Source organism: Ostrinia nubilalis, chromosome 13 (assembly GCF_963855985.1).
Source record: "Ostrinia nubilalis chromosome 13, ilOstNubi1.1, whole genome shotgun sequence".
Lineage (NCBI taxonomy): Eukaryota > Metazoa > Arthropoda > Insecta > Lepidoptera > Crambidae > Ostrinia > Ostrinia nubilalis.
In genome coordinates, this window is record NC_087100.1 from 11961306 (window position 1) to 11987129 (window position 25824).

General features: G+C 40.2%; 1 protein-coding gene and 1 long non-coding RNA gene across 2 annotated transcripts; both read right to left on the minus strand.

The window, feature by feature from the left end:
- Positions 1-9816: 9816 nt before the first annotated feature.
- Positions 9817-14305, minus strand: LOC135077682 (uncharacterized). Its single transcript, XR_010258489.1, has 2 exons — positions 14219-14305; positions 9817-13533 (listed from the first exon to the last, which is right to left on the minus strand). It is a non-coding gene; the product is annotated as an uncharacterized LOC135077682 (long non-coding RNA).
- A 401-nt stretch (positions 14306-14706) lies between these two features.
- Positions 14707-24075, minus strand: LOC135077331 (armadillo repeat-containing protein 8-like). The gene is made up of 13 exons (XM_063971858.1): positions 24029-24075; positions 23847-23966; positions 23665-23784; positions 23483-23602; positions 22795-22929; positions 22032-22134; positions 20859-21074; positions 20111-20182; positions 19875-20010; positions 18686-18777; positions 18289-18468; positions 17591-17737; positions 14707-14880 (listed from the first exon to the last, which is right to left on the minus strand). Exons 1-13 carry the CDS (start codon positions 24073-24075, stop codon positions 14707-14709), a joined length of 1662 nt encoding a protein of 553 aa, XP_063827928.1.
- Positions 24076-25824: the final 1749 nt, after the last annotated feature.

Here is a 25824-nt window from a genome sequence, read left to right on the forward strand (position 1 = left end):
ATTTGTTACTTATGTGTTAACAAATTCATAACACGCCTATAAACTCCGACAATAGGTAATAAGGTATGATAAAATCTACCCAAACAGATCACAAATACCTACACCATAAGGGCGTTTTAGAGCCAGGTGATACATGATTGGTAGCTGCGAGAAAGCGCGAGATCCTTAGACACATTTTAGTTACGAATTAGCCCAAAGTTTGCTTCAGCGCTTCTTCTCAGCGCTGCTTTTAGGCTAAGAAACGACGGAAGGATGAAAAGACGTTAGTGAAACTTTTAGTTCTGTTTCTCGTTTTGTCTATTTGATATATTTCTTAATAGTAGCATGATTATACATGCCCTGTTTATTATCAAACTTTTCATCGAACACCCAACAAATCGTATTCCTATCCGAGCCAGATATGTTGTAAAGCTCACTTAGCGTCACCGAGAGCTCTACACGCCAATCCTATAGCTCTATGAACGGGATCATTATTGGATTATTCCCCGCTGTTTGCGCAGTATCACAGCACAACAGACAGGTATTTGATTTCCCTGGACAGCAGCCGTGAATGGATTCATTAGCTTGATGTAATAAAGTCAACACACGCTCTGTTTTTAGAACAAGCAATGTCACCGTAAATGTGAACTAAAACAAGCGTCGAATATCAACTTTACAGATTTATAGCTTGTTCCCAACGAGTCACACCCCAACGAATAACCCTGTTACTCGTCGGGAAAAAAAATCATATCGAGTCACACTGGTACTAATCACAAACATTAAATACTTTTAATATCAGGATATAAGAGCTTTCATTATAAAGAAACAAGGTACAATTTACACAAAAAGTCAAAATAATTGAGTAATCTAAAACTTACAGTAAGAAAACACAGGTTAACGAGTAGGGGTGTGACTGGTTGGAATTTGTTTTCCCAACGAGTCACACCAAAACGTGTAACCCTGTAATAAGCGAGGTTTATTCATAAAAGTGCAATCTCTAGGTAGGAAGCTCAGTTAGCTTAATCATACGGAACTTTTACTAAAGTTCCTCGCATCAAACGCCACTAAATTCGACCAAGTGCTGAATTAATGAGATCAAAAGTCGTCCAATTCATTCATCCCATAAATTATTGCGACCTTCATTCAGGGAGAAGGAAGATAAAGATCACAGAAGAGTAATTTAAAACTTTTTTCAAAGGTCCCGAGTTTTCTTCATTTGAATGACAGCGGAGAAAACTCTCAAGAAAAGACACTCTATTTGAAACCTCAATACAAGTGCTCATCTGGCATGCGTACTCAATGCAATATTCTTGAATGGAATAGTGATGCTGTGATCTCGATAATTTGGACAAGGATTTTTAATCTTTATTTCTGCAAATACACTAAATTGAATCACGTTTTCGAGTTCATGGAATTTGGAACGGAAAATGGATGGATACAAAATGATTTACTGTTATTGAAATAATAGGGATAAATACAACAGACTTCATAGCTACACGAATTTGATATTCAAACTGTCTGAAAATAATTATAGAATTCGTCATTATTACGTAGCGTAGGTATTAGATAAGTACACATACATCTTGAGTTTAGTCTAAACCCCTAAATTCTAAATTATTTATCGATTCCTGGAATTTCTTGTCACGTCTCTAATTTAAAATAGTCAGCTTCAGCAAATTGCTGACGTCAGCGTCGCGGAGTGACGCGTCAGGAATTACTTTGTCAAACCCTCGTCTGCATGGAACACCTCATTCGAACACCAACATTGCTTTTTATTATAGCTCCAGCACAGCTTTATACAGCGAAAAGTGGTTACTATTTTATTAACTCTAGTATGAAGGGTTAATTACTCGTGGTCGTAAAGTTTTTAATTATTTTTGACGTCAGCATGGTTATTAGGGTTCTATGTAAAGTTTCACCTTTTGAAATTAACTAGACTTTAAATTACTACGTAGTCACGACCACAGCCAGTACTTTTACGTATAACGAACTACGGCACAATCTCGAGACTCATGCTCTACTACCATCGTTTTGTAAGTTGTTTCAACTGAATACTTTCTTGTGACTATAAGGTTTTTGTAATTATCTGCTTATTCGGAATTTTTACGAAGCTAGGACGAGTGTAGTGTGTACCTAATGTAAGATTACGTGTAATGTACCACAAATTCTACGTGTGGACAGGCACTACGAGCATTACATGTAAAGTGCTGCCCAGGAATAGTATTAGCATTTGTGGACGAAGTGTATTTAAATGCGTTTAACTTTACTTTTGACAAAAAAAAAGTCTAGAACACCCCAAATTAACTTTTAAGTGTCCTAATATATTTTTCAGCATACACGCGGTCGTCGGTGTCGCAGACGTCACGCTGTGAATATTCAACACGATGCAAATACACGTTGTGGTGACGCGACGCGACGTGCGTGCGTGACACTACATGACGCGCGTGACGCTACATGACGTGGCGACATCACTCCGCTTATGCTTTGGCACGGGCATGTCAGCGTTTTTGTCAGGTGGCAAAGTTTCTAGCCTTTTACAAACTGGAAAAGGGAAGTTTGAAAACCGCATAGTTAAAAAAAATCTTTGTTTAGCGGCATTTATAAAACATTTTTAAAAAATCCACGCACAATAGAAATACACGCGATGTCCAGTTTCTCAACGAAATATCTTTTGGCGCAGCAGGACAACAATCAAAATAAATTAGAAAAACGTCTTAGAAAAATTACCAGCCCCGCAACAAAGTAAAATAACAAACATGCAAAACTTCAACGTTTTGTTCGCAGCATTATAAAGTGTGCTTAACCGGCTGCTCAGCACAATAACAGCAGCTTTGTTCTTTAATACGACGCTGCGGATTTTCCTCCGACATTTTCTCGGGCAATAAGTCAACGGAACAAAAACAGCGATGCTGCGTAATGCCACTCAGTAATGGACCATCAGCGAGATAAAGGGCATCCGAGCCGAATCTCGGACGAGCCAGGATAAATTGCTCGGCGCTCATTCTGAATCGCTAGACATGGTAGTCTTATCTTGCACTCTATTTCCGAATCAGTGACTAAATTTTACCCTTATGACCTAAGTAATCTGGTAATCTTAGATTTGTTTAATAACTATTAATTATTCCAGTCACAAGAATTCATCTTTATTGCTCAAAAGGCGGACGCGTTTTGTTTAAAATCCGAAACAAATCCTCGGACGATAATATTTTAATTTCCATCACGACTGCTAAGTTAGATCAGTCAGAAAATCTAAACCAAATAACACAATGCCGTAGAAATTAAACACCACTAAATAATACCACACCAACACACGTAAATGTACAGACATTTCACATTGTTGTAAGCGGAGAGAGACGAGTGTTCCAGCATCGGAGCCCCGAAACTCGAAACAAAATCGTTATTGTTCACAATAACGAGATTCTGCCGCCTTTATAAGTCTGTTTGTCAAATGTTTTGAAACCTTTCAGAGTTCACGGCTTCGGTCGTGGAGTTGGTGGTATAATAGAAGTAGGTAGGTACCTACGCTGCTTCCTGTGCAAAATAATGTTGTGAGTTGAGATGAGAGTAGTCGACAACAACACAAGTTTTATTCAAACTTTTCTGTCTTCATCTTTTGTTTTATCAATATTGTTACATTCTTGACGATAGAAAATATTAAACACTAGTAATAACTTTGTGAGTTTCATAAATATTGTTGTACATAAAGCGAGAAAAACCATTGTCCCATAGGTATGCGTATTAGTCAGTATTTTCGCTCGCGGCTCGCGTATGATTTGTTACCACGCGCTGTGCACAGCTTCCGAACATTACAGAGATGGGAATATTATGCTCACTGTCCAATAATTCCACCAGGAGCGATCTAGTAAATATCTCAGAAAATATCAGTGAATGGGGAAACAAAAAAATGGACTTCTTTTTCGTTTAGCAAAAAAATCTGTTCTTCACAATAATGTATTAGTAACAAAAGATATACGAGTAATCTACTCGTATTTTAGAGCTATATTCAGAAGTAATTAGTGAAGATATCATCAACTGTGAAAACTTTAACATTCTGCAAATTACCTATATAAAATAACTACATAATTACGACAGGTTAACGAATGAAAATTAGGCAGTTTCGTTAACTATAAATACCTACATCGATGATCCATCGTTGCGTAACGTTATTTTAACGATACCGTTGTTCAGAGTAAACACGAAAGAATCAAAAAACACTTTTATATCAGCATTTTATTTAAGCCTTCGCCCAATAAAACAAAAACCTGACCCAAATGAAAATCGAAAACGTGAAACAACATTCAATTACACGAACGAAATTAATTAAAAGTCGGACAATTGAAACGAAATAATTATTTTGGATTTAATTTTATCTTTTTTCGATAGCCTTGGGGTTTATTTATCGCGATCAACGATGTCTGGGGTTCGGAGCGGGCGCGGGATTTATTCTGCTGTCCCGCGGCGCCCTGGAGACCCGTAAGTCCCGTAACACACGGAATGAAGGTGCTACTCTAGGGTTGCCACAAAGGCCCAGTCTATATGTACAGACAACAACACATCAGACTATTTTTTACTAATTAACATCTATTTCAGCTACTTATGATACCTTAGTGTTAAGCATGGTGTGCCGCTCGTCTGTAACCTGAATGTTTTTCTAAAACGGATCTTTATTAAAGCGTCCTTTAGGCGAGTTATGCAGTGTTGTAGGCGGTTGTAGGCGTGTGCTTTTGCAGTGTTTTACCGGATTGGTTTACTTACAAGAAATAGTAATTACTATAAGGCATTTTACTTTTTTTTAAAGCATACGTATAGGGTTTCTGCTCGAGCTTTCTCGAACTCGAGAAAACTCGAGAAATTTGGCTTCATTCGAGACGAGAAAAAAATACCGGAGCTCGAGAATTCTCGAGTCTCGAATTTGAAGCTTTAATATTCTTGAAAGTCTATTTTCTTAGACAAAAGTAAGATTTTAATTATTTAATAGGTTAACGTTTCTTTTAGACTGGTCTAGTCTTTCCTTTTTTACCCTACTGCGTGACGCAAAGGAGTGATAATGTGTTTAACAGCCTATGTATGTATGTTTTTGAAGCACTATAGAGACCAAACTCCGGGGTCGATTTTTATGATTCGCACGTCAATCGATTCCTCTCAGTCCGGCGAGTGTCACTAAAGACTATCGTTAGATTTGTTTTAACTGTAAATATATTAACATGGCCGATTTTTAGCGCTATAATATGTATTAAAAAAATATATCTAACCTATCGAGTGGGGTATCAAAAAAAGGGTTTTTAAATAGCTTGCAAAATGTATTTTCTTTAACTAAAAGATTAAAATAAAAATATTATTAAAAAAAAAAACAACTGGGTAAAAATGAACTGAGAAGATAAAAACAAGACAGTGTTCACAAATGCAGTCGGAAGCAACAACACTTATCATCATCATCATCAACAGCCCTTTACAGTCCACTGCTGGACTATGAGCCTCCTCCGCGGGAAGAGTAGGGGTTGGTGACAAATGTATTCTATTCTGCCGTCACCACACGGCTTATCACCCACTACTTATCACCAACAAAAAAAATAGTCCTTGATGCCTTCGACTGCATTTGTGAACACTTTGTCTTGTTCCTATCTTTTCAGTTCATTTTTACGTAGTTGGGTTTTTGTTTTTTTGTATATTAGATTTAAAAAAACCTGTGTTTTAGCAAATTTCAATCGATTTCAACAATTTTAATTAAAAGACTCGAGACCCGAGAAAACTCGAGACTTTGGCCTCGAGAATTCACGAAACTCGAGAAAAAAAATAGGTCGAGAAATCAGAAACCCTACATACGTAGTTATGATAAGACTAAAATAATCATTACAATATGACAATTTATTACCGTATAATGTTCCGTCCGATGTCACAATTAACTAACTACATAATTACTTTTTAAACTACTACAATTAAATGTAGCAGACTTTCTTAGTTAGGGCTCGTGTACTTGTTACTCTTACCACCTCATAAACTTAGTCAAACATTTTAGATCTCTAATAAGAGAACTTATTTGTGACAGCCCTGGCCAGCTCTCCTCGCCTTTGTAGGTCAGAATATTAAATAATGCAGCGCCAAGACGTTGTTTATCCGCGGCCAGCCTCACGGGGACGCCTCGGGACTCCCCCCATGAATATTCCAATATCCTGCGATCGCATTGTAGACAAAGAACACGCATTTTAAATGTTAATTTCTACAATAAACAAATCCACAGCTTTGATTAGTCCTAGTTTTTAATAGCATTCATAAGTTACGGAACAAAAAATAATTAGCCAAAAAAGCTTATTAATTGCTGCGTCAAAATATAACTTTATTAAAATACTGTGAATATCATGTGCTACGATATAAAATATTTCGCTACGAGGAAAATTAATTGTAGCAACTCGTAGCAAAGATTAATGCTCGTAGCAGATGGGCATACTCGTAGCCGTAGCACACTCGTAGCCGTAGCACACTTATTACAACGAGGCGCTTAATTCTGGTTTAGTTATCAGTTTATTAACAAAATTGTGGTTTTGGCATTTATATGTTTTAGGCCACCAGTCAGTAGGTAACGTAATAAAATACGTCTTAAATAAAATCTATATTTTACTGTCATATCTATTACACACATAAACATACATACTTTTCGCATGGTATCTAGATAACCAACTATGGGCACAGAATAAGTACTAGTACCAAGGCTATGGGGCATAAAGTCAACAAAATTACACCTACATACAGGAATAACAGACTTCTGTTTTTCGTATTCATTTATGCATAGAACGATAGAAGCCACAGAAAATCATTGTGCCCACATGAAGCGCAACTGAAAATGCACTGAAACGGAAAAATCTATGAGAAAACTTTGTAAACAAGAAGCGCCGCAATCTGACGCAAAGAAAAACTGGGCCAGTAGAAAAACAAGCATTATACAAGTTCAAAAGCATTTAGCAAAGTTCAGCCATTGACGTAATATTACGGCTCGTTAAAAATGTTCCGCGCTACATAACGTAAAGCGGTATCCTTAAAGAGCGCTTTAATGATTTAATTCTGAAGCTCTGAAAACAAACCCACGACCTTATTGAGTTAGATAAAAATGCCGCGATGAATTATGCGAGTCCAGTAGGCTGGAAAATTATGATAAAATGATACTAAGGAGGAGGGAAGTTGGTGAGAAAAAGTTATGATCGGTTTTTGATTCAGTATTGATAGCCGGAACAAAATGTAACAATTCTTATAATAGTAAGCACGGGTCTGACGCAGAATGTGCACTTCGCAAAATGCGCACTTTTCTATAAAACAATAAAGGGCTAAAGAGTTTCGTTTCCATAAAATTATCATGGAAAAGTGCGCATTCTGCGAAGTGCTCATTTTTGGAAGTGCACATTCTGCGTCGGACCCGCAGATGATAAAGTTGCATAAGAAGTGAGATGCATTTCATCAAGAATTTCTTCATAACTGCATCGATGTTGATACATTCCATTTCCAGAATTTAACCAATATCTTTGGCCTACCCGCGGGGACAGCGTGCATTATTCAGGCTCAATTTGCGGCCCCATGCCGAGTGCCACGCCACGTGCAATGGCCGCCGCTGTCGTTACGACCACTATGAATATAAAAATGGGGACGGGATGGACCTAAAGAGAGAGAAACTGGACCCATTCCATTATGCCGTTCTAATATGTCTCTCTTAACGTTTTGGGGGGATGACCATGGCAATTGCAATGCGAAACCCATTTCGAATTACGAAATAATTCACTATTTACATTTTGAAAGTCAATTTCGACTCTGGCGATGTAATGGACAAGATCGAATTTAGTTCAATAACACTATACTCGTAAGTTTCAGTGTCGAAAGCTGTAAAAGTTTCAAATATATCTAATACACTCTTCAAGTATCCGAACTCTACTAACTACGAGCTACGCTACACATACATAGGCGGAAGTTATCGAACCAGTGAAATAACTAGAACATTTTCTTGTTTTAGGTGGTGCTTACGTGGTGTTCTTCCAGCTTTCCCTGGTGTAGATTTTTCCTTCGCTGCCTACTTAGCTGGCCTGCACCTAACATATTATATTATTTCATACTGTGGCATTCACGCTTCTTTCATCCGCCCCTTCTTATAAGTGACTTCAAGACAAAAACCTGTAATATGGCTGTAATGTCAGTTTACTGGATTTTAGCGGTGTTTCGCGTGATGGCAGCTTTCGGGGAAACACTCCATTAGCGCGCCAGGTAAATCACACTCGACACGGATTCCTGACACCATTACGCCCCTTACTCATGGGTTTAGCCCGTGTACAATACAGTTACAAATACGACTGTTAACATTTCTTTACAATAACAAAAAGCATTAATTTTTAATCAGAACTTCTTTTCAAAGTAGCTTAGTACCTATAAACTCGTACATAAGATCCCACAGTGTGGTAGTTCTATATTATTGAAGAAAATTAAATGATTATAGATTTCGCCGGGCTGCAGATTTTAAGGGCGCCTGAAGAACCGAGCCGAGGTCGCGAGCTCTCGAAGCTAGACCATGAACCAGTGCTTCAGTTCACGGCCTTGATAAGGCGGCCACTTGGAATGTACTCCAAAGAGTTCAACTAGTTAAGGGCCTCTTTCTTTGTAGGTAGAGCAGTAATTTTTTCGGATTACCAGCCTCGGAACAATCTACGCAAAGTTTCCTAAAATGGCTCTTAAATGCAGATATATTAAAATCATAATTTAAAAACTGCATAATTTATTCAGCTGAAATGATATTAATTGTTACCGGTTTAATGGAATGGAGACTTCAGTGCGATTATTTTATAGAGTAATAAGAATTTTCAATAACCCTAATAATGCTCGTAAACACGTTAGAAGAGTCCTCAAAGAAGATTAATAACTGAACTGATAGTATTTGCAGTTTTAATAACGTTCTCTCAATAAATTAACTCGTAAAAAATTCAATTAATCTCTCAACTGAGCTCGTTCCGCTGGTGATAAAAAATCGAAATGATTTATCAGTTAAACTTTAATCTCTCGGGCAGACCTAACCCGCGGTGTGGGAATAAAATACGTATATGGTATGATCCTCTGAAACGAATATTGCGGCTCATTAAACTTTTTGCGGTTTGCGGATGAAACTCCGAAATTCTGCAAACAGCAAATAAACTGATGCGTGTAAAATTAAAGTATCTGTGTCATATTGTTTGTTCGGGATGAATGTGAAAACGTGGTTCGGGAAATATATTGTATATGGAAAAGGACGTAATAATTCTCTTTAGATTTACTTTTAAAACATGCTGACAACGGGGTGGTCCTACGTATGTACGGATCCTCCTATATTTTCCTTTTAGGTGCAGAACCCAAAAATCCTCATTCTTCTTCCAAAATCTTTCAGATCTTCAATTGTCTTACTTGCTGTATCTGTCTAAAGAGAATGATGATTGATGATGATAATACATGACCTTAGTGCAATAAAAAAAGCCACGTAATTTAGGGTTTTAATAATGTGTCACCAACTGAACCTAACAAAAACTTCCATGACAAGGTTAAAGATTAAAGACATTCCATGTCGCCTATAGCCCGGCCATTTGGGGTTTTATTTGAATAGACGATAATGTCGATTGTTGTCTAGTTACAGGCCTAGCCCAAAGTAAGCACGTTTCTACTAACGGGACAGGCGTACGTGACGTACCCTTTAGCAATTGGCTATCTAAGCAAAAAGATTCACAAGTTTTCAACCTAATAGCATAGTTTAATAATGAGCCTTTTAGGGCTTGTATGACTATCAAAATATTGTAGAATTTACAGATATTAGAATTTAAATAGACAATAAAACAACAGTAATCCGCAATAATCATTATTTTTTAATTAACATGAAAAATGTTGACATTTCGTTCAATAATAACGCAATACATTGTTTCAAGAGATTTGATAATGTCATGTGAAAGCAAAAGCTTCGATTTCGTCGCGAAAATGGTATTCAGCAGCACTATATGAATAAAGTATATAAATTGATGTTATTACATGAACAAAATAAAGCATCATGACTTAGTATTGTGAAAATTTTCGGCAGTATTACCACAAGTGAATGTGTAAATAAATAAATCAAAAAGAAAGTACACTAACCAAAAAAATGTTTGAGCCTCTACATTATTATTATTGTAAAAAATATATGATTTTTAACTTTTTCTCATATTACTGAGATTGTTACGGTTATCAATAACAGAGGTCCTATGCTGCAAGACGATTTCTGAACTTCCGAATCTGCCTATCTCCTTCACTCGAATTGAATTGCCATAATAACTGAGCAAGACAGTTAGGTATACCCAAAAATGAAATTGTTCTGCAGAGTAGGGCCACTGATGTAGTATTATAACCAAAATATATTATCATTTAGTTAAATTATCTTCTTACAATATTATAGAAAGCTGCCGAGCTGCATATTAATATTTATAATTATTATACAATTCCAAAAAAACAAAAAATATGGAAGTTACATTTTATAAACAAAAAAGGGAATTTGGTTTTAAACCCAGTTCCTATAAATATAATGCATTTACATTATTTGATTTTAGCCTATCAGTCGTCCAAAATCAAACAAAAATAATTATTTTATAATTACCAATTTATTTCACTTCCTAAAAAGGGGTGATGAAATAAAGTTATGAATCTAACGATCGACTATTCATTCAAATTATTTATTGATGTTCAATACCAATGTTGTTACATCAAGAGCAGTGAAAACACCCTGTAGAAGGAAATAAAATAATAAGGTAAAAATTATACATGTGATTTTAGCACTTTCCGCGACAGTAGCCAAGACACTATAGAAGTTTTATTTATGACTGCTATAGCCGTTCACTACCGCGGAAAGAGTTACAGAAGGCTAAAAAACCTAAATTCAAGGCGTTATCCTATTACAGCCATGACGTCACTAGACGATAATACTTTACATATCGGGACATTTATACATATTTATAATGTTGCATTTACAATAGATCATTATGACAAATTAGATTATTTATACACAAACAATAAATTACGGCGAAAAGTAACATAACTACAACCAATTCATACATCCTTGAGTATTTACCAATGAGTTGAAGGTTTAGAGCAATTTTCAAAATTATTATACCAATTTTTTAAATACATTTTTTTAATATAGATTCATAATTTTCGATTTATAAATAAATATATTTTACATAATTGAAAGTATCTGACCAAAACTAATAATATTATGACTTATAGACTTAATTTACTGTGGCATGTTAGCATAGGTATACAAAAATACCAAAATTACATTTTGTGGAAGATATTAATGTGAAGTACAGACGACAGCAAATCAGACTACACATTTATTTATTTATTTAAAATCTTTATTGCACAAAACATAAAAGTACGAGGTACAAAAGGCGAGCTTATTATTATTGTTGTTAAGTCCAACCTTTTTTTTCATTTTAGGTGGTAAAATTACAATCCGTACAAACCAACTGCGCACCTCGCTGGAATGCGACTTTCTTCCACTCACCCTGTCTGCGTTGAAGTTCGAAGTGACGTCACGGCTGCCAGGTGCGCAGTTAACTCGACTGGCTTTGTACGACTAGCTATGTTAGATTTTAGTTGAACGTATTTAGCTTGATATGCTATCGTCTGTACTAGTATTTAGTATTTAGTAACTAGTATTTTGAAATATATACAGGCCATTAGGTTTTAGTTACATGACACAATTTACAATAAATCGAGGTACCCTCAAAAGCTATTTTATGACGTCATTATAACTAAACCTTTTTGAATGTAGTCACGGAATACAAACGAAAAATATTTTGTCGAAAAATTAGTTACCAGAAGTTATAATATTAAACAAAACCCATTTTTATCCGCGACGTACCGAGAGCGAAATAGAAATAAAGATGCATATAAAAATTGAATTACCCATTAGCCAACAACTACCTACATTATGCTACCGTAGTTTGACTACATTGCTAGTTTCACAAAAATATAATTTTTGCGAGGGATTCTAGCACCTCTGTCGTTGGAAATAACCTATGTGCACTCTTTGGATATACCCAAACAGAAAATTCAATAAACTACAAACGACAGCACATCAACATAAACACTGTGGGGTCGTATTTAATTAAGGTTTTCGCGTATGAATGATCCGCTAGATGGCGGGACGTGGATGTGGTGTCTGACTGCTGCGTGATTGGTGAATTTTGACATATCTGTCAATGTCATGTCAAAAATAACCAATCATGCAGCATTTGGACCTCGCGTCTACGTATTGCCATCTGGCGGATTTTTCAATCGCGAAAACCCTCATTGCAAATGAAGCTATTTTGCAACGAAAATGTTGTCTGATGTGCTATTGTCTGTACAATAAAGTTAATGACATAATTATAATAATAAGGAATTCGTAACGCAATCTTCAGTCTCAAATCTATTTCGAGATTTCATACTGACGAGAAAGTTCGTTAAAGACAAATGAAGATCACATTAACGGACTAAAAAAAACAACAACAATGAAATTATGAATTGAAAATAATGATTAATTGAGAATTGAGGTCAATGATAAATTAAAATAAATTACTCCGACAGTTCCACGACATAACAATCTATTGCGAACTTAGCTATTTACATTACTTAGATCCATGGTGGTGGTGTTGCCAGGTGTATAATATAACTGGACATTACGGACTAATATTATCATGTCTCAATAAACTAATGACTAAGAAACACAGATAACTTAAAGGACATGTCCTGGTACGACATGATTTATTTAAAAAAACCAAAGTGACGAAGGTATGGACACATTATGAGCGTCTAAACAACTAAACTTCTAACAGATATTGCTCAAATTGTACTTTGATTTATAAAAGCATGAATTTTAATGTATTTTGTGACATTTACACCCGTATTCACAAACATAACTATGGGGTCTCACAGTGCGCGTAGACGCACAGGGTCGCAAAAACATCATCATTGACAATACTTGAGTGGCGAAGTGACACACACGAACCAATCACAGAGCTCTATTCGACTACGCATAGCGTTTCTGCTTCACTTAAGCATGCATAGTTTGTAAATACGGGCGTTAGTGCAAAATAAAGAACTTCAAGATATAATCTGTAAAGTCCGGTCTGTGAGCACTAGAATTTTGTCCAATGACCCCAAGCAACCCATCCTTATCGCTCGCGCGTAATTATGTTGCTATTGCGCTCGCACACTCACTGCAAGCGCCCGTCGCACAGTCTCGCGACAGCAATATAATTACGCTTGAGCGATAAGGATGGGTAGCTTGAGGTCATTGGACAAAATTCTACGTGCTCGCAGACCAGACTATACACGACACAAAAAAAAGTGAATAATTTCAAAAACAAAATAATAATAAACTAATCACAATGTTTACCTGTCACTTAACAAATATTCGCCCTGGCAACACTACCGCCTGGCAACACTACCGCCTGGCAACACTTCGCCGAGTCACTTCCGCCGCAGCCGACAGCGCCGGCGGGCCCGCGTTATTATGGGAACTCGTTGAACTGCGCTAAGGCGGTTTTTACCCTGGAACAAACAACATTTAATTATGACTCAATAATCGTAATATCCATCCATTCTGCTAAACAACAATCTTTTTGAACGCAGTATTTTGCCTAGCGGACATATAAAACATAGGTAACGTGCCAAGATCCGCCAGTCTTGTCTCGCGGCAGCATATCGTTTACCAAGCGGCATTTTGCTCACCAACCGGTGTTTCTCGCAACAAGCGGCATATCATTCACCAACTGGCGTTCCGCTGAGCAGCTTTTTACTGATTAAGCGGCACTTCGCTCACGAGGCGGTATTTTGCTCACCGCACGGATTTCTCTCACAATCCTACAACTCACTCGTCGTGCAGCGTCCTACGCATCACGCCCAGATCAATCAGAGATATTGTTTTGGGAAGGCATTTAGCTAACCAGGCGGCATTTCTCTCACCAGCTGCCTGGTGAGAGAAATGCCGCCTGGTTAGCTAAGATGCTAAGATATTTTGCTCACTAAGCGGCATTTCACTCGCCCAAGCGGCATTTCACTCACCCCAAGCGGCATTTTGCTCACCAGGCGGCATTTTGCTCACTCGACGGCATTTCACTCAACAGGCGGCATTTCTTTCACGGTCTGCTGAGCTGCTTTTCAGTCACCAAGCGGCATTTTGCTTACTCGGCGGCATTTCACTCACCAGGCGGCATTTCTCTCAGCAGCTACTCACTTGTCGTGCAGGTGCGCGGCGTCCTGGCGTGCTCGCAGCAGCTTGAGCGCGCGCAGCACGCCGAGGTCGGCCAGGCGCGCCTGCCGCATAACGCTGCCGAGCGGCATTACTCTCACCAGGCGGCATGTTGCTCACCACACACATTTCTCTCAGCAGCCACTCACTTGTCGTGCAGGTGCGCGGCGTCCTGGCGTGCTCGCAGCAGCTTGAGCGCGCGCAGCACGCCGAGGTCGGCCAGGCGCGCCTGCCGCATAACGCTGCCGAGCGGCATTACTCTCACCAGGCGGCATGTTGCTCCCCACACACATTTCTCTCAGCAGCCACTCACTTGTCGTGCAGGTGCGCGGCGTCCTGGCGTGCTCGCAGCAGCTTGAGCGCGCGCAGCACGCCGAGGTCGGCCAGGCGCGCCTGCCGCATAACGCTGCCGAGCGGCATTACTCTCACCAGGCGGCATGTTGCTCCCCACACACATTTCTCTCAGCAGCCACTCACTTGTCGTGCAGGTGCGCGGCGTCCTGGCGTGCTCGCAGCAGCTTGAGCGCGCGCAGCACGCCGAGGTCGGCCAGACGCGCCTGCCGCGCCGCCGCGCCCGCCTCGCCGCGCCACACCAGGTTGCCGGCCACGAATAACGCTGCTTCTTGGAGTTTGCTCTCGGGGTGCGCCTGAGTAGATAAAGGACTGTGTTATAGTGTTGCCGATGGATAGTCGACTATCGATAGTCTATCGATAGTCAAACTATCGCAAGACTATCGATTGGCCTATCGATAGCTCAAAACGAGGCAATACTATTGAATATGTGCACATGGACCTATAAAAAAAGGCGGACGGAACTCGCGCTACAACAAAACTGTGACGCAAAATTTTGGCGTTTGTCTATTGTGTGAGTGAATTTAGGGATGCCATGTTAGCCAAAACATTTTACCCATTTATTTTAAGAAAAACATAGATCGGCAGATGTTACTTGGAAATGTAGACAGAATTATTCCGTGCCATTTTAAAAGGATGAAAGGTGAATGCGTTGAGGTAGGCGCGAAATTTTCAATGTTCAAATTTTCTTACATTGTTTGCAAGTCAGTGTGTCAGGGTATGTACAGTCGCGGAATGAAAAGGTTCGTCACCTTAGTGTCGGTTTTCGCTTGCACTAGGTACTGTAAGAGTCAAACCTGCCAACATAACAGTGAAAGAAACAGTGCCGCTGACATTTAAATAAAATGACGTTTGCTAACGAATAAGGTTTTGCTTGTTTATTTTTCTATCCCATCAGTGCAATGCAATGATGACATTGACCAATTGACAATAGTTTTTTTTATTTAAAAGAAATAATAATGGCAGGTTGAACCAACAAGAAGGTTTTAGTTTATCAATCATAATAATCTTCTTGACAAGATAAATCGTCAAACAACTTTGATCTGAATAATTTTGAACTTTACTGACGAACAGTTAAAGATTATTTTCTCTAACTCGAGATTATTCTGTAACATAGTTTCAAAAGGTAATATGTGCTCGCGATTCGTTGAAGGAATCAATTTGAAAACTGACGAACCTTTTCATTCCGTGACTGTACATAATGTTGATCAAAAATGATTCACGCAGTTACAAATTACGAATCTTGTGTACATTATAATCATAATCTTATGCATCATCAATATATTATTATTATCTCTGATAGATTTTTTTTAACATACAACCTGACACTGACTTGCAATCAATGTAAGAAAATTTGAATTTCGCAGTTCCACATTTTTGGGAAGGATCAAATTTGCCTATAAAAATATATCCCATTAAAACACAATAATTATTTTATTTCCATAGTATGCGTAATACATAACTAAAAAGTCCTAAAATCATTATTAATTTCCCATATTTCGGGTAATTTTCCCACGTAAATAACTGAGAACACTGGTCTTTGACGTATTATTTTTTCGAGTGAATGACGTTTGATTTCAATTAATTTCAATATTTTAATGTCGGGAAATAAGTGATTGGATTATTATTTTGCCTGTGAAATGTGATTCCTTAATTTTTGTTTGTTCGAACAGAACGGTTTTTATACAATTTCATCACACAAGACATGTCGTATTCGTGTTGTTTTTTCGCTGCTTTAATGTGTCAACTGTGTGAAGTTTGCACTCGAAGTGGTGTATCAGGGTGTGAATGTGTGCGTGCCGGCCTGTACGTACAGGCAAGCTGGTGTATCCTAATGTCACAGTATTTTGTTGATGAGAATCCGTCCGACTTTTTTTATAGGTCCATGTATGTGCAATACTATCGATTTAATATTGTAAACGATACTATTGTAAATTGCCAAACTATCGATAGTCTAGAACAATCGATAGTATCGATACTATCGATAGTTTATTCTTCACGAGCAACAATACTATCGATAGTATCGATAGTATTGCACATATTCAATAGTATTGCCTCGTTTTGAGCTATCGATAGTATCGATAGTATCGACAGTATCGATACTATCGATAGGCCTATCGATGGAGAAGGCTTTTTCGAATGAAAACTATCGATAGTTTTACTATCGATAGTTCGGCAACACTACTGTGTTAAAAATCTTGAAGATTATTTTGTAGTTATTTTTTTTAAGTCGGAAATATGTCAGGATATTTGAAATTATGTTAATACTAGCTTTTGCCCGCGGCTTCACCCGCGTGAAATTTAGTTCGTCACAGATCGTCGTAAATTATAGCCTATATGTAATTCTGGGTTATAAAGAATAATACTGTAAAGTTTCATCAAAATCCGTTTAGTAGTTTTTGTGTGAAAGAGTAACTTTCGCACTTATAATATTAGTAGGAAAATAAGAAATCAAATGCCTTGTCTCATACGAGTATGTAACATTTGCGTGGTCCCATCGCGTATCAAACTGGCTACAGCTTTGAGTCAAACACAACATCCCTTAAAAAACCGACTCGACTTTGGTTATATCGTATCGTATCAGCGAGGTTACTCCGAAAAACGTTATCCGAAGTTTTGAATGTTTCCATCTCTCTCACGCAAAACGGAATGCCACCATGAGCGACGGTGACAGAAAAGACCCGAAACTACGTAAACAGCGTTTCGGAATAGCCCTGCGCTGCAGATGCGAATGCGATACGAATACGGTGATCAAATGTTCATATCAAGACCCGGCTTTATTCCGTCCGAATGAGATTGCTAAATCCGCCAGATGGCAATACGTAGACGCGAGGTCCAAATGCTGCATGATTGGTTATTTTTGACATGACATTGACAGATATGTCAAAATCCACCAATCACGCAGCATTTGGACCTCGCGTCTACGTATTGCCATCTGGCGGATTTAACAATCGCGAAAACCCTCATTGCAGTCAATCTTCTACGCAATCTCATCCCCCAACTCACCAAGTAATCGACGAGCTTCCTCAGCACGTCCTCGTTGGCCATGATGAGGTCCTTGGCCTTCTCGCCGTCGCCGATGTTGCCCAGGATGCAAAGCGCCTGCTCTTTAACCTCCGCCGGGTACGAACCCTCCAGGACTACTATCACTGCCTGGGGATAAAACAAGGCTTTTAAATGGCTTTTCATAACTCTAGAGGAGTGTTTGGTACTGATTAAACTGCGAAAGCACGAATAGGGATGTTTCCTAGGTAAAAAAGCAAGAGTTTGAATTAGTCCGTCGGTTAACTTATCAAAAAAACTTCTAAACTAAGGAAAATTGAGAGGTAACGCGCGCCAAAGTTCAAAAGAAGAGGCCTGTGACATCAAGGCGTGTAGCACTTTGTGACGTCACGCGGAACTGCAAACGTATCATAACTTCGTAATTATTTGTTTGATTGACAAATAAAAATGTTACGTGTACAATATTTTTTAATAAATTTTTGAAAAATATTTTATTTAGGAAACTAGCCTTTTATAACCAAAGGCATACAACTATCGGTATCACGACAAGGAGTCGAGTTGTCAGGAGTTCAGTATTCAGGAGTCGAGTTGTAGAGTTGGGTTGTCAAGAGGTCGAGTTGACGGAGTCGAGTTGTTAAAAAAACGGCAATCAGCAGTGATTTTTTAATGCATTGACTCAATTTGTTCTTATTATCACAAACCTGCATGACTTGCGAGCAGTACTCGCTCATGATGGCGTCTATATGCTGCCGCGTGGAGAGAAGGTTTCTTAGCAGCCCTAAAGTTTTCATGATGACGCGCGTATCGCTATCGCCTAGTAACCGGAACATTTGTTCCGTGCCCAAGCAGCACAGGATTCGCTGTTTCACTTTTTGTTCCGCCTGGAACAGAGACAGAAAATATTAAAACCGTTCCCAAATATTCAGGTTGGGTTCTACTCATGATGGTGAACAAATTTTAGTATGAGATCGATGGAGTCAGCTGTAGCGTATGTTAAAATAATAACAACGCTACGACATAATTTGTCACATATGTATTAGGAAATAGGTAATAGCTATTTACAGCGAAGTTTCCAAACGAATTTGTAATCAAAATTACCTGAAAAGCCATATTCATTAGTGCCCAGATTCCGTTTAGCCTCAAAGCCGCTTCTGGCCTTTTCGTTAAATTACACAGCATTTCTACAGCACCTGTAAAACGGTTAATGTTGATCAATCGATGTACCTAGTCATTTCGTTGAATTTTACTAAACACCACAAGACGACTTTATTAACGTGACTTGACAAACATCTACACAAGCTTTGATGAATGGACAAACATAAAACAAACGAGTGAAAACTATAGTAACTTACATGATATCTTGAACCTCATTGGTTTGCATACCCACTGTAGGTGATTCGTTACAATATCTATTCTATTTTACTGGATTTGGTTTGTCAAAGATCGTTATAAATGTATTCTGATGTAATAGCAATAATTCTGCAACATACGTCCATACAAACTTTCGTATTTATAATATTAGTGGTTATTCTATTAACTTTAATCTAAACTTTAACTATTAAATAAATTCATTCATACATCACGCAATTAAACTATTTATTAATCGCATATAAAATAATATTTCGTCGACAAGCAAAACCGCGTCAATACCTTGTGTGCGGCGATCGCAATAGATCTGCGTATAGCTATACATATTCGCCCACTAGGCTCAAGGACGCGCGCCGTGCGCCGGCCGCAGAAACCGAGCGCTCGCCAGTCCGCAGCTACGATCCCACGCGAAGCCCGTGCCCGCCTGCGCGCGCGCCACTGGTTTTCGATTGTATCGATCTATTACGTTCGGAAGTAAACGACCGTTGTTTCAAGTCTTATGTTTTATTTCGCGCTCGGTAAAGTTAGAATATCACATCTAAACCCACAATATTGCTCAAATAAAATCACAGCTATAGTCTGGTCTGTGCTTGAACTAAATATCTAAAAGGATCTAACCATAAACAAAAAAATACCTAAAGCAATTTAAAGCTCTTAGAAACCAAATGCCAAGTGAGAACGCACAAAGACATTAGAGTATCAAACCTTGATCTAACATTGGCTCTTTGGCGGGCGAGAACTCCAGCAAGAGGTTATATATTGTGTATTCCAAATTGTCTTATCATATATATAATAGGGATCAATTTAGCTTGAAAGAGACCACAATCTATCTAACCATAGACAAAATTTTACCATAAAAGCAAAGCTCCCCAAAATGAAATGCCAAGTGAGAACGCACAAAGACATTAGTGTATCAAACCTTGATCTAACATTGGCTCTTTGGCGGGCGAGAACTCCAGCAAGAGGTTGCACAGTGTCGACGAGCCCACGGTCAACAGTTCTGTGCCGGGAGAGTCACTTAGCAGCTGCATCAGCGGCCTCCACACGGCATGATCCTGAGAACAATCCATTATGAACTTAGATGCTATTATTATAAGTGCGAAGGTGGAATTAAACCTTCGCACTTATAATAATGAAGTATGTCGGGGGAGCTACCTGAAATGTTGTCCGTAGCTGTTGCACTGATCTTGAAAGTGAATGCAGGCACCTCACAGCGGCTAGTCTCACCTGTGTTACAAAGAATTTTATGCATTAAATTTTCTATACATTTCACACTTCGAGTTACTCTGTCTTTTTTTTATTATGTCCCACGTGTTGCCATCATAGTTTGAAACCAGCAACGGCGAACGACGCCGTGCGGTGTAAATTTTAAATTGAAGCATTGGTAAATGATCAAGCCAGGATAGGACGGGGACATTTATCATTCTTCCTCAAAATACTATTATTATACAGGGTGTTTGGTAAATGGGTATATGAGCCGACACTAGCCCATGTTAACATGGGCATATAAATGGTATGGTGAAGTCAGAAATTTGATATCATCATTTTAATTTTTTAAATTTTCATACAAAATAAATTTTATAAAATCCGATTTGTATGAAAATTAAAATAATTTAAATGCAGCTCATATACCCATTTACCCAACACCCTGTAGATTGTTTCATCCACGCGCCCCACCATTCTTCCGCTAATAATTAAGTGTTATCGGTACACGCTAAATTATATTACATATCTATGAGTGCACAGCACACGCACACTACAATAATGACGCTCGGATCAAATTCCACGCACTCCGCGCTTCTCTCGGCCAAAAATTGGTGGGGCGCGCCTTCGTGGATGAAACGATCTATAATTATGTTATTACTTCTCATTCGCTATGTTACAAACCATAAACAAAACTCACAGCCGGTTCAGGATTGTTCATCCCATTGACAATGTGCACCATGAGGCCGTGCGTCTCGATGATCCTCTTCCTGATATCCTCGTCGTTGGCGCCGAGCGACGCGAAGCACTTGAAGGCGCCCTGCTTTGCGGCGGCGCTTGCGCAGTTCACGATGTCCGCTAGCGAGCTCATCAGGTGGTTGGATATCGCTGCTAGTCGCTGGAGAGAAGTGTCAACCTGCCGGGATAAATAGACAGTGTCAAATCTATACTAATATTATAAATGCGAAAGTAACTCTGTCTGTCTATCTGTCTGTCTCGCTTTCACGCCTAAACCACTGAATCGATTTTGATGAAATTTGGCATAGAGATACCTAGTTTGAGTCTAATTTTTATCCCGGTTTTTTAAAGTTTTTCTGTGACAGACAAAATTCCACGCGGGCGAAGCCGCGGGCGGAAAGCTAGTATACCATAATATTGATTTGAACTTTCATGGTCACTAACATAATTATTATTACTGACGGGAACTCAAAATTAAGGTACATGGTAGCAATCCCGTCAGTGCCAATAATTATATTTGACACCATTCCCCGCTAATTCGAAATCACAACTTTTCTAAAAAGACACTTCATTCTGGTCTTAAAAACTTTATTTATTTTAAATTAAGTTTTTGGTCGCATTGTAATTAAAAAAAAGGAATTTATTTGATGGCGATTCGAATACGCAAACGATTCGAACTCGAAAGTTTTTCGTGGTAGATACAGGTGTTTTTTCATGTACATATTCTAGCTAGACTAGACGTAATGCTAGGCATGAAAAAACATGTAGCGAGCCGCGGGTAATAGCTATACTTAAAAATATCATTAGTGCACAATAAATTTAAAAGTGATATTGTTCTACAATCATTTCATTACCATTTCCTTACTACTTGTACGAAGTTTCCTTTTTTTTCATACTTCCTTGTGATTACAGTAAATAATAAGAATTACGTAAAAATCTAATATTTTGTTGTATAAAGGTGTAATAGAAGTACAATTTAAGTAGGTTATCAATTGACTTCTACTAAATATGTAAATTTTTATGAGTTTAATCATAACACTTGTAACTAAAACACTATTAATTGACCAAAAAGTTACAAAGCCGTCATCACTAATTATTTTTTATAAATTAAAACCAACAAAGTTTTAGATCATACCTCAGCCAAGTATGCTAGAGTTTCGGCGGCCGATGCCCTGATGTCTTCCGGTATTTCTTTTGTACAGAGTCGTGCTAGACATGGTAAGGCCCCGAATACCACTCTGTAACAAATATTTAAATTACTTTTTGACGTTCTACATTTAGGCCTTTCAAACACTGCAAAGTTTTGCAACGATATAACCTTGTAAAAATGTTAGACAGCCACGAAAGTGCAATCATTGTATCGCTGCGTTTAGTGAAGATTTACGACTGACTTGATCTTGTTGATACTGACTGAATTACGTTTTTATCTTTGTAAAAATTAGCTGTTTATAAAAGGCCTTAAGTATAAGTAGGCTATAATGGCTGAGGCGAAAATATATGAAAAATAATACAAAACATTCAGAATTGATCTACTGCTGGATAGTAGGTATTTTATAGTTTTATCATTTTTTTAAAACTAAAACAAAATAACTCTTGGCCTCCATCTCACTTGTTGAAAAATGAAGATCAGTGTGCTTACCATGAGTTTACGTTAGGTGTGCTCGCTAGCGACTGCGTAAAAAATGACATTAATTGTATGACATATTGTGCAGCGCGCCTAGCGGCTACTTTCAAGAAACAAAATCTTCATAGAGATTTTTGACGTACTCGCTAGCGAGCACACCTAACGTAAACTCATGGTAGGTACACAGGCCGAAAAACCAATAATATGGTTGAATTGAGAACCTCCTCTTTTTTAAGTGAACAAAGGGATATAGTAAATTAAATAAGAAAATTACCTATTATCGTCTGCGGGCAGAGCGCCCGCCCGGTGTATGAAGGTGAGACAGCGCGCCGCGCCCATAGCCACCGGCAGCGGTTTGTCGCGCGACACTAGCGCCGTCAGCAACTCTGGGATTGTCTTGTCGCCGTGTCTGTAAAGAAAACGAGATGATTAGTTTACCAGACGAATTAGCACTTTGTAAAGGTAGGATAGGGTGGGTTTTTGAGCAATAACAGGATCAATGTTTCGTCGCCGTAAATGGGACGTTAAATTTAGTTTGCCAACGGCGTTAGTAACACCCTGTATAGTGGTATATACATAAAGGGAGGATTTTGAGACATCAGTAAAAACCTTGATTATATGGCAGTCAGAGAAACCGGACGTACGCGCAACAAAATGTGAAGAAGCAATTTTGAATATACTTTGTTTTGAAACAAAAGACAAAGAGTATTAGTCAGTATTACTTTGTCCATTTTATTGGCCTCACAGTGTTGGTTTTCTGGCAAACATCCCAATTCATTTACAGTAATTACAGTGAGGTCAACATTACTCTGTGACATGCAAAACAGAGTTTATGCTTCAATGTATATCAGAATACTTTTACACATCCCAAATATAGCTTCAAAATTACTAAGCTAAGTCAAGCTAGACATTTTACGAGCAGAGCCCTCACCGCAACCTGTAGTGTGCTGTAATGACTGTACCTCGTGTTCAGAGCCACTTGTGACACGTTGGCATTCTCGAAGCACATCGCGGCTAGTAGATCCAACGCGGGCAGAGCCCTGGCCGGCGGCGGGTGGTCGCTGCGCGTGGGCCCGTACAAGCTAGCAAGTATAAGGCGAGCAGAGCCCTCACCACAACCTGTAGTGTGCTATAATGACTGTACCTCGTGTTCAGAGCCACTTGTGACACGTTGGCATTCTCGAAGCACATCGCAGCTAGTAGATCCAACGCGGGCAGAGCCCTGGCCGGCGGCGGGTGGTCGCTGCGCGTGGGCCCGTACAAGCTAGCAAGTATAAGGCGAGCAGAGCCCTCACCACAACCTGTAGTGTGCTATAATGACTGTACCTCGTGTTCAGAGCCACTTGTGACACGTTGGCATTCTCGAAGCACATCGCAGCTAGTAGATCCAACGCGGGCAGGGCCCTGGTGGGCGGCGGGTGGTCGCTGCGCGTGGGCCCGTGCAAGCTAGCAAGTATAAGGCGAGCAGAGCCCTCACCGCAACCTGTAGTGTGCTGTAATGACTGTACCTCGTGTTCAGAGCCACTTGTGACACGTTGGCATTCTCGAAGCACATCGCGGCTAGTAGATCCAAGGCGGGCAGAGTCCTGGCGGGCGGCGGGTGGTCGGTGCGCGTGGGCACGTGCAAGCTAGCAAGTATAAGGCGAGCAGAGCCCTCACCGCAACCTGTAGTGTGCTATAATGACTGTACCTCGTGTTCAGAGCAACTTGTGACACGTTGGCATTCTCGAAGCACATCGCAGCTAGTAGATCCAAGGCGGGCAGAGCCCTGGCCGGCGGCGGGTGGTCGCTGCGCGTGGGCCCGTGCAAAACTAGCAAGTACCTATAAGGCGAGCAGAGCCCTCACCGCAACCTGTAGTGTGGTGTAATGACTGTACCTCGTGTTCAGAGCTACTTGTGACACGTTGGCGTTCTCGAAGCACATCGCAGCTAGTAGATCCAACGCGGGCAGAGCCCTGGCCGGCGGCGGGTGGTCGCTGCGCGTGGGCCCGGGCAAAACTAGCAAGTATAAGGCGAGCAGAGCCCTCACCGCAACCTGTACTGTGCTGTAATGACTGTACCTCGTGTTCAGAGCCACTTGTGACACGTTGGCATTCTCGAAGCACATCGCAGCTAGTAGATCCAAGGCGGGCAGAGCCCTGGCCGGCGGCGGGTGGTCGCTGCGCGTGGGCCCGTGCAAAGCTAGCAAGTATAAGGCGAACAGAGCCCTCACCGCAACCTGTAGTATGCTACAACGACATTACCTCGTGTTCAGAGCTACTTGTGACACGTTGGCATTCTCGAAGCACATCGCAGCTAGTAGATCCAAAGCGGGCAGAGCCCTGGCCGGCGGCGGGTGGTCGCTGCGCGTGGGCCCGTGCAAGCTAGCAAGTATAAGGCGAGCAGAGCCCTCACCGCAACCTGTAGTGTACTATAATGACTGTACCTCGTGTTCAGAGCTACTTGTGACACGTTGGCGTTCTCGAAGCACATCGCAGCTAATAGATCCAACGCGGGCAGAGCCCTGGCCGGCGGCGGGCGGTCGGTGCGCGTGGGCCCGTACAAACTAGCAAGTATAAGGCGAGCAGAGCCCTCACCGCAACCTGTAGTGTGCTGTAATGACTGTACCTCGTGTTCAGAGCTACTTGTGACACGTTGGCATTCTCGAAGCACATCGCAGCTAATAGATCCAACGCGGGCAGAGCCCTGGCCGGCGGCGGGTGGTCGGTGCGCGTGGGCCAGTACAAGCTAGCAAGTATAAGGCGAGCAGAGCCATCACCGCAACTTGTAGTGTGCTATAATGACTGTACCTCGTGTTCAGAGCCACTTGTGACACGTTGGCATTCTCGAAGCACATCGCAGCTAGTAGATCCAACGCGGGCAGAGCCCTGGCCGGCGGCGGGTGGTCGGTGCGCGTGGGCCCGTACAAGCTAGCAAGTATAAGGCGAGCAGAGCCCTCACCGCAACCTGTAGTGTGCTGTAATGACTGTACCTCGTGTTCAGAGCTACTTGTGACACGTTGGCATTCTCGAAGCACATCGCAGCTAATAGATCCAACGCGGGCAGAGCCCTGGCCGGCGGCGGGTGGTCGGTGCGCGTGGGCCAGTACAAGCTAGCAAGTATAAGGCGAGCAGAGCCCTCACCGCAACCTGTAGTGTGCTGTAATGACTGTACCTCGTGTTCAGAGCTACTTGTGACACGTTGGCATTCTCGAAGCACATCGCAGCTAATAGATCCAACGCGGGCAGAGCCCTGGCCGGCGGCGGGTGGTCGGTGCGCGTGGGCCAGTACAAGCTAGCAAGTATAAGGCGAGCAGAGCCATCAC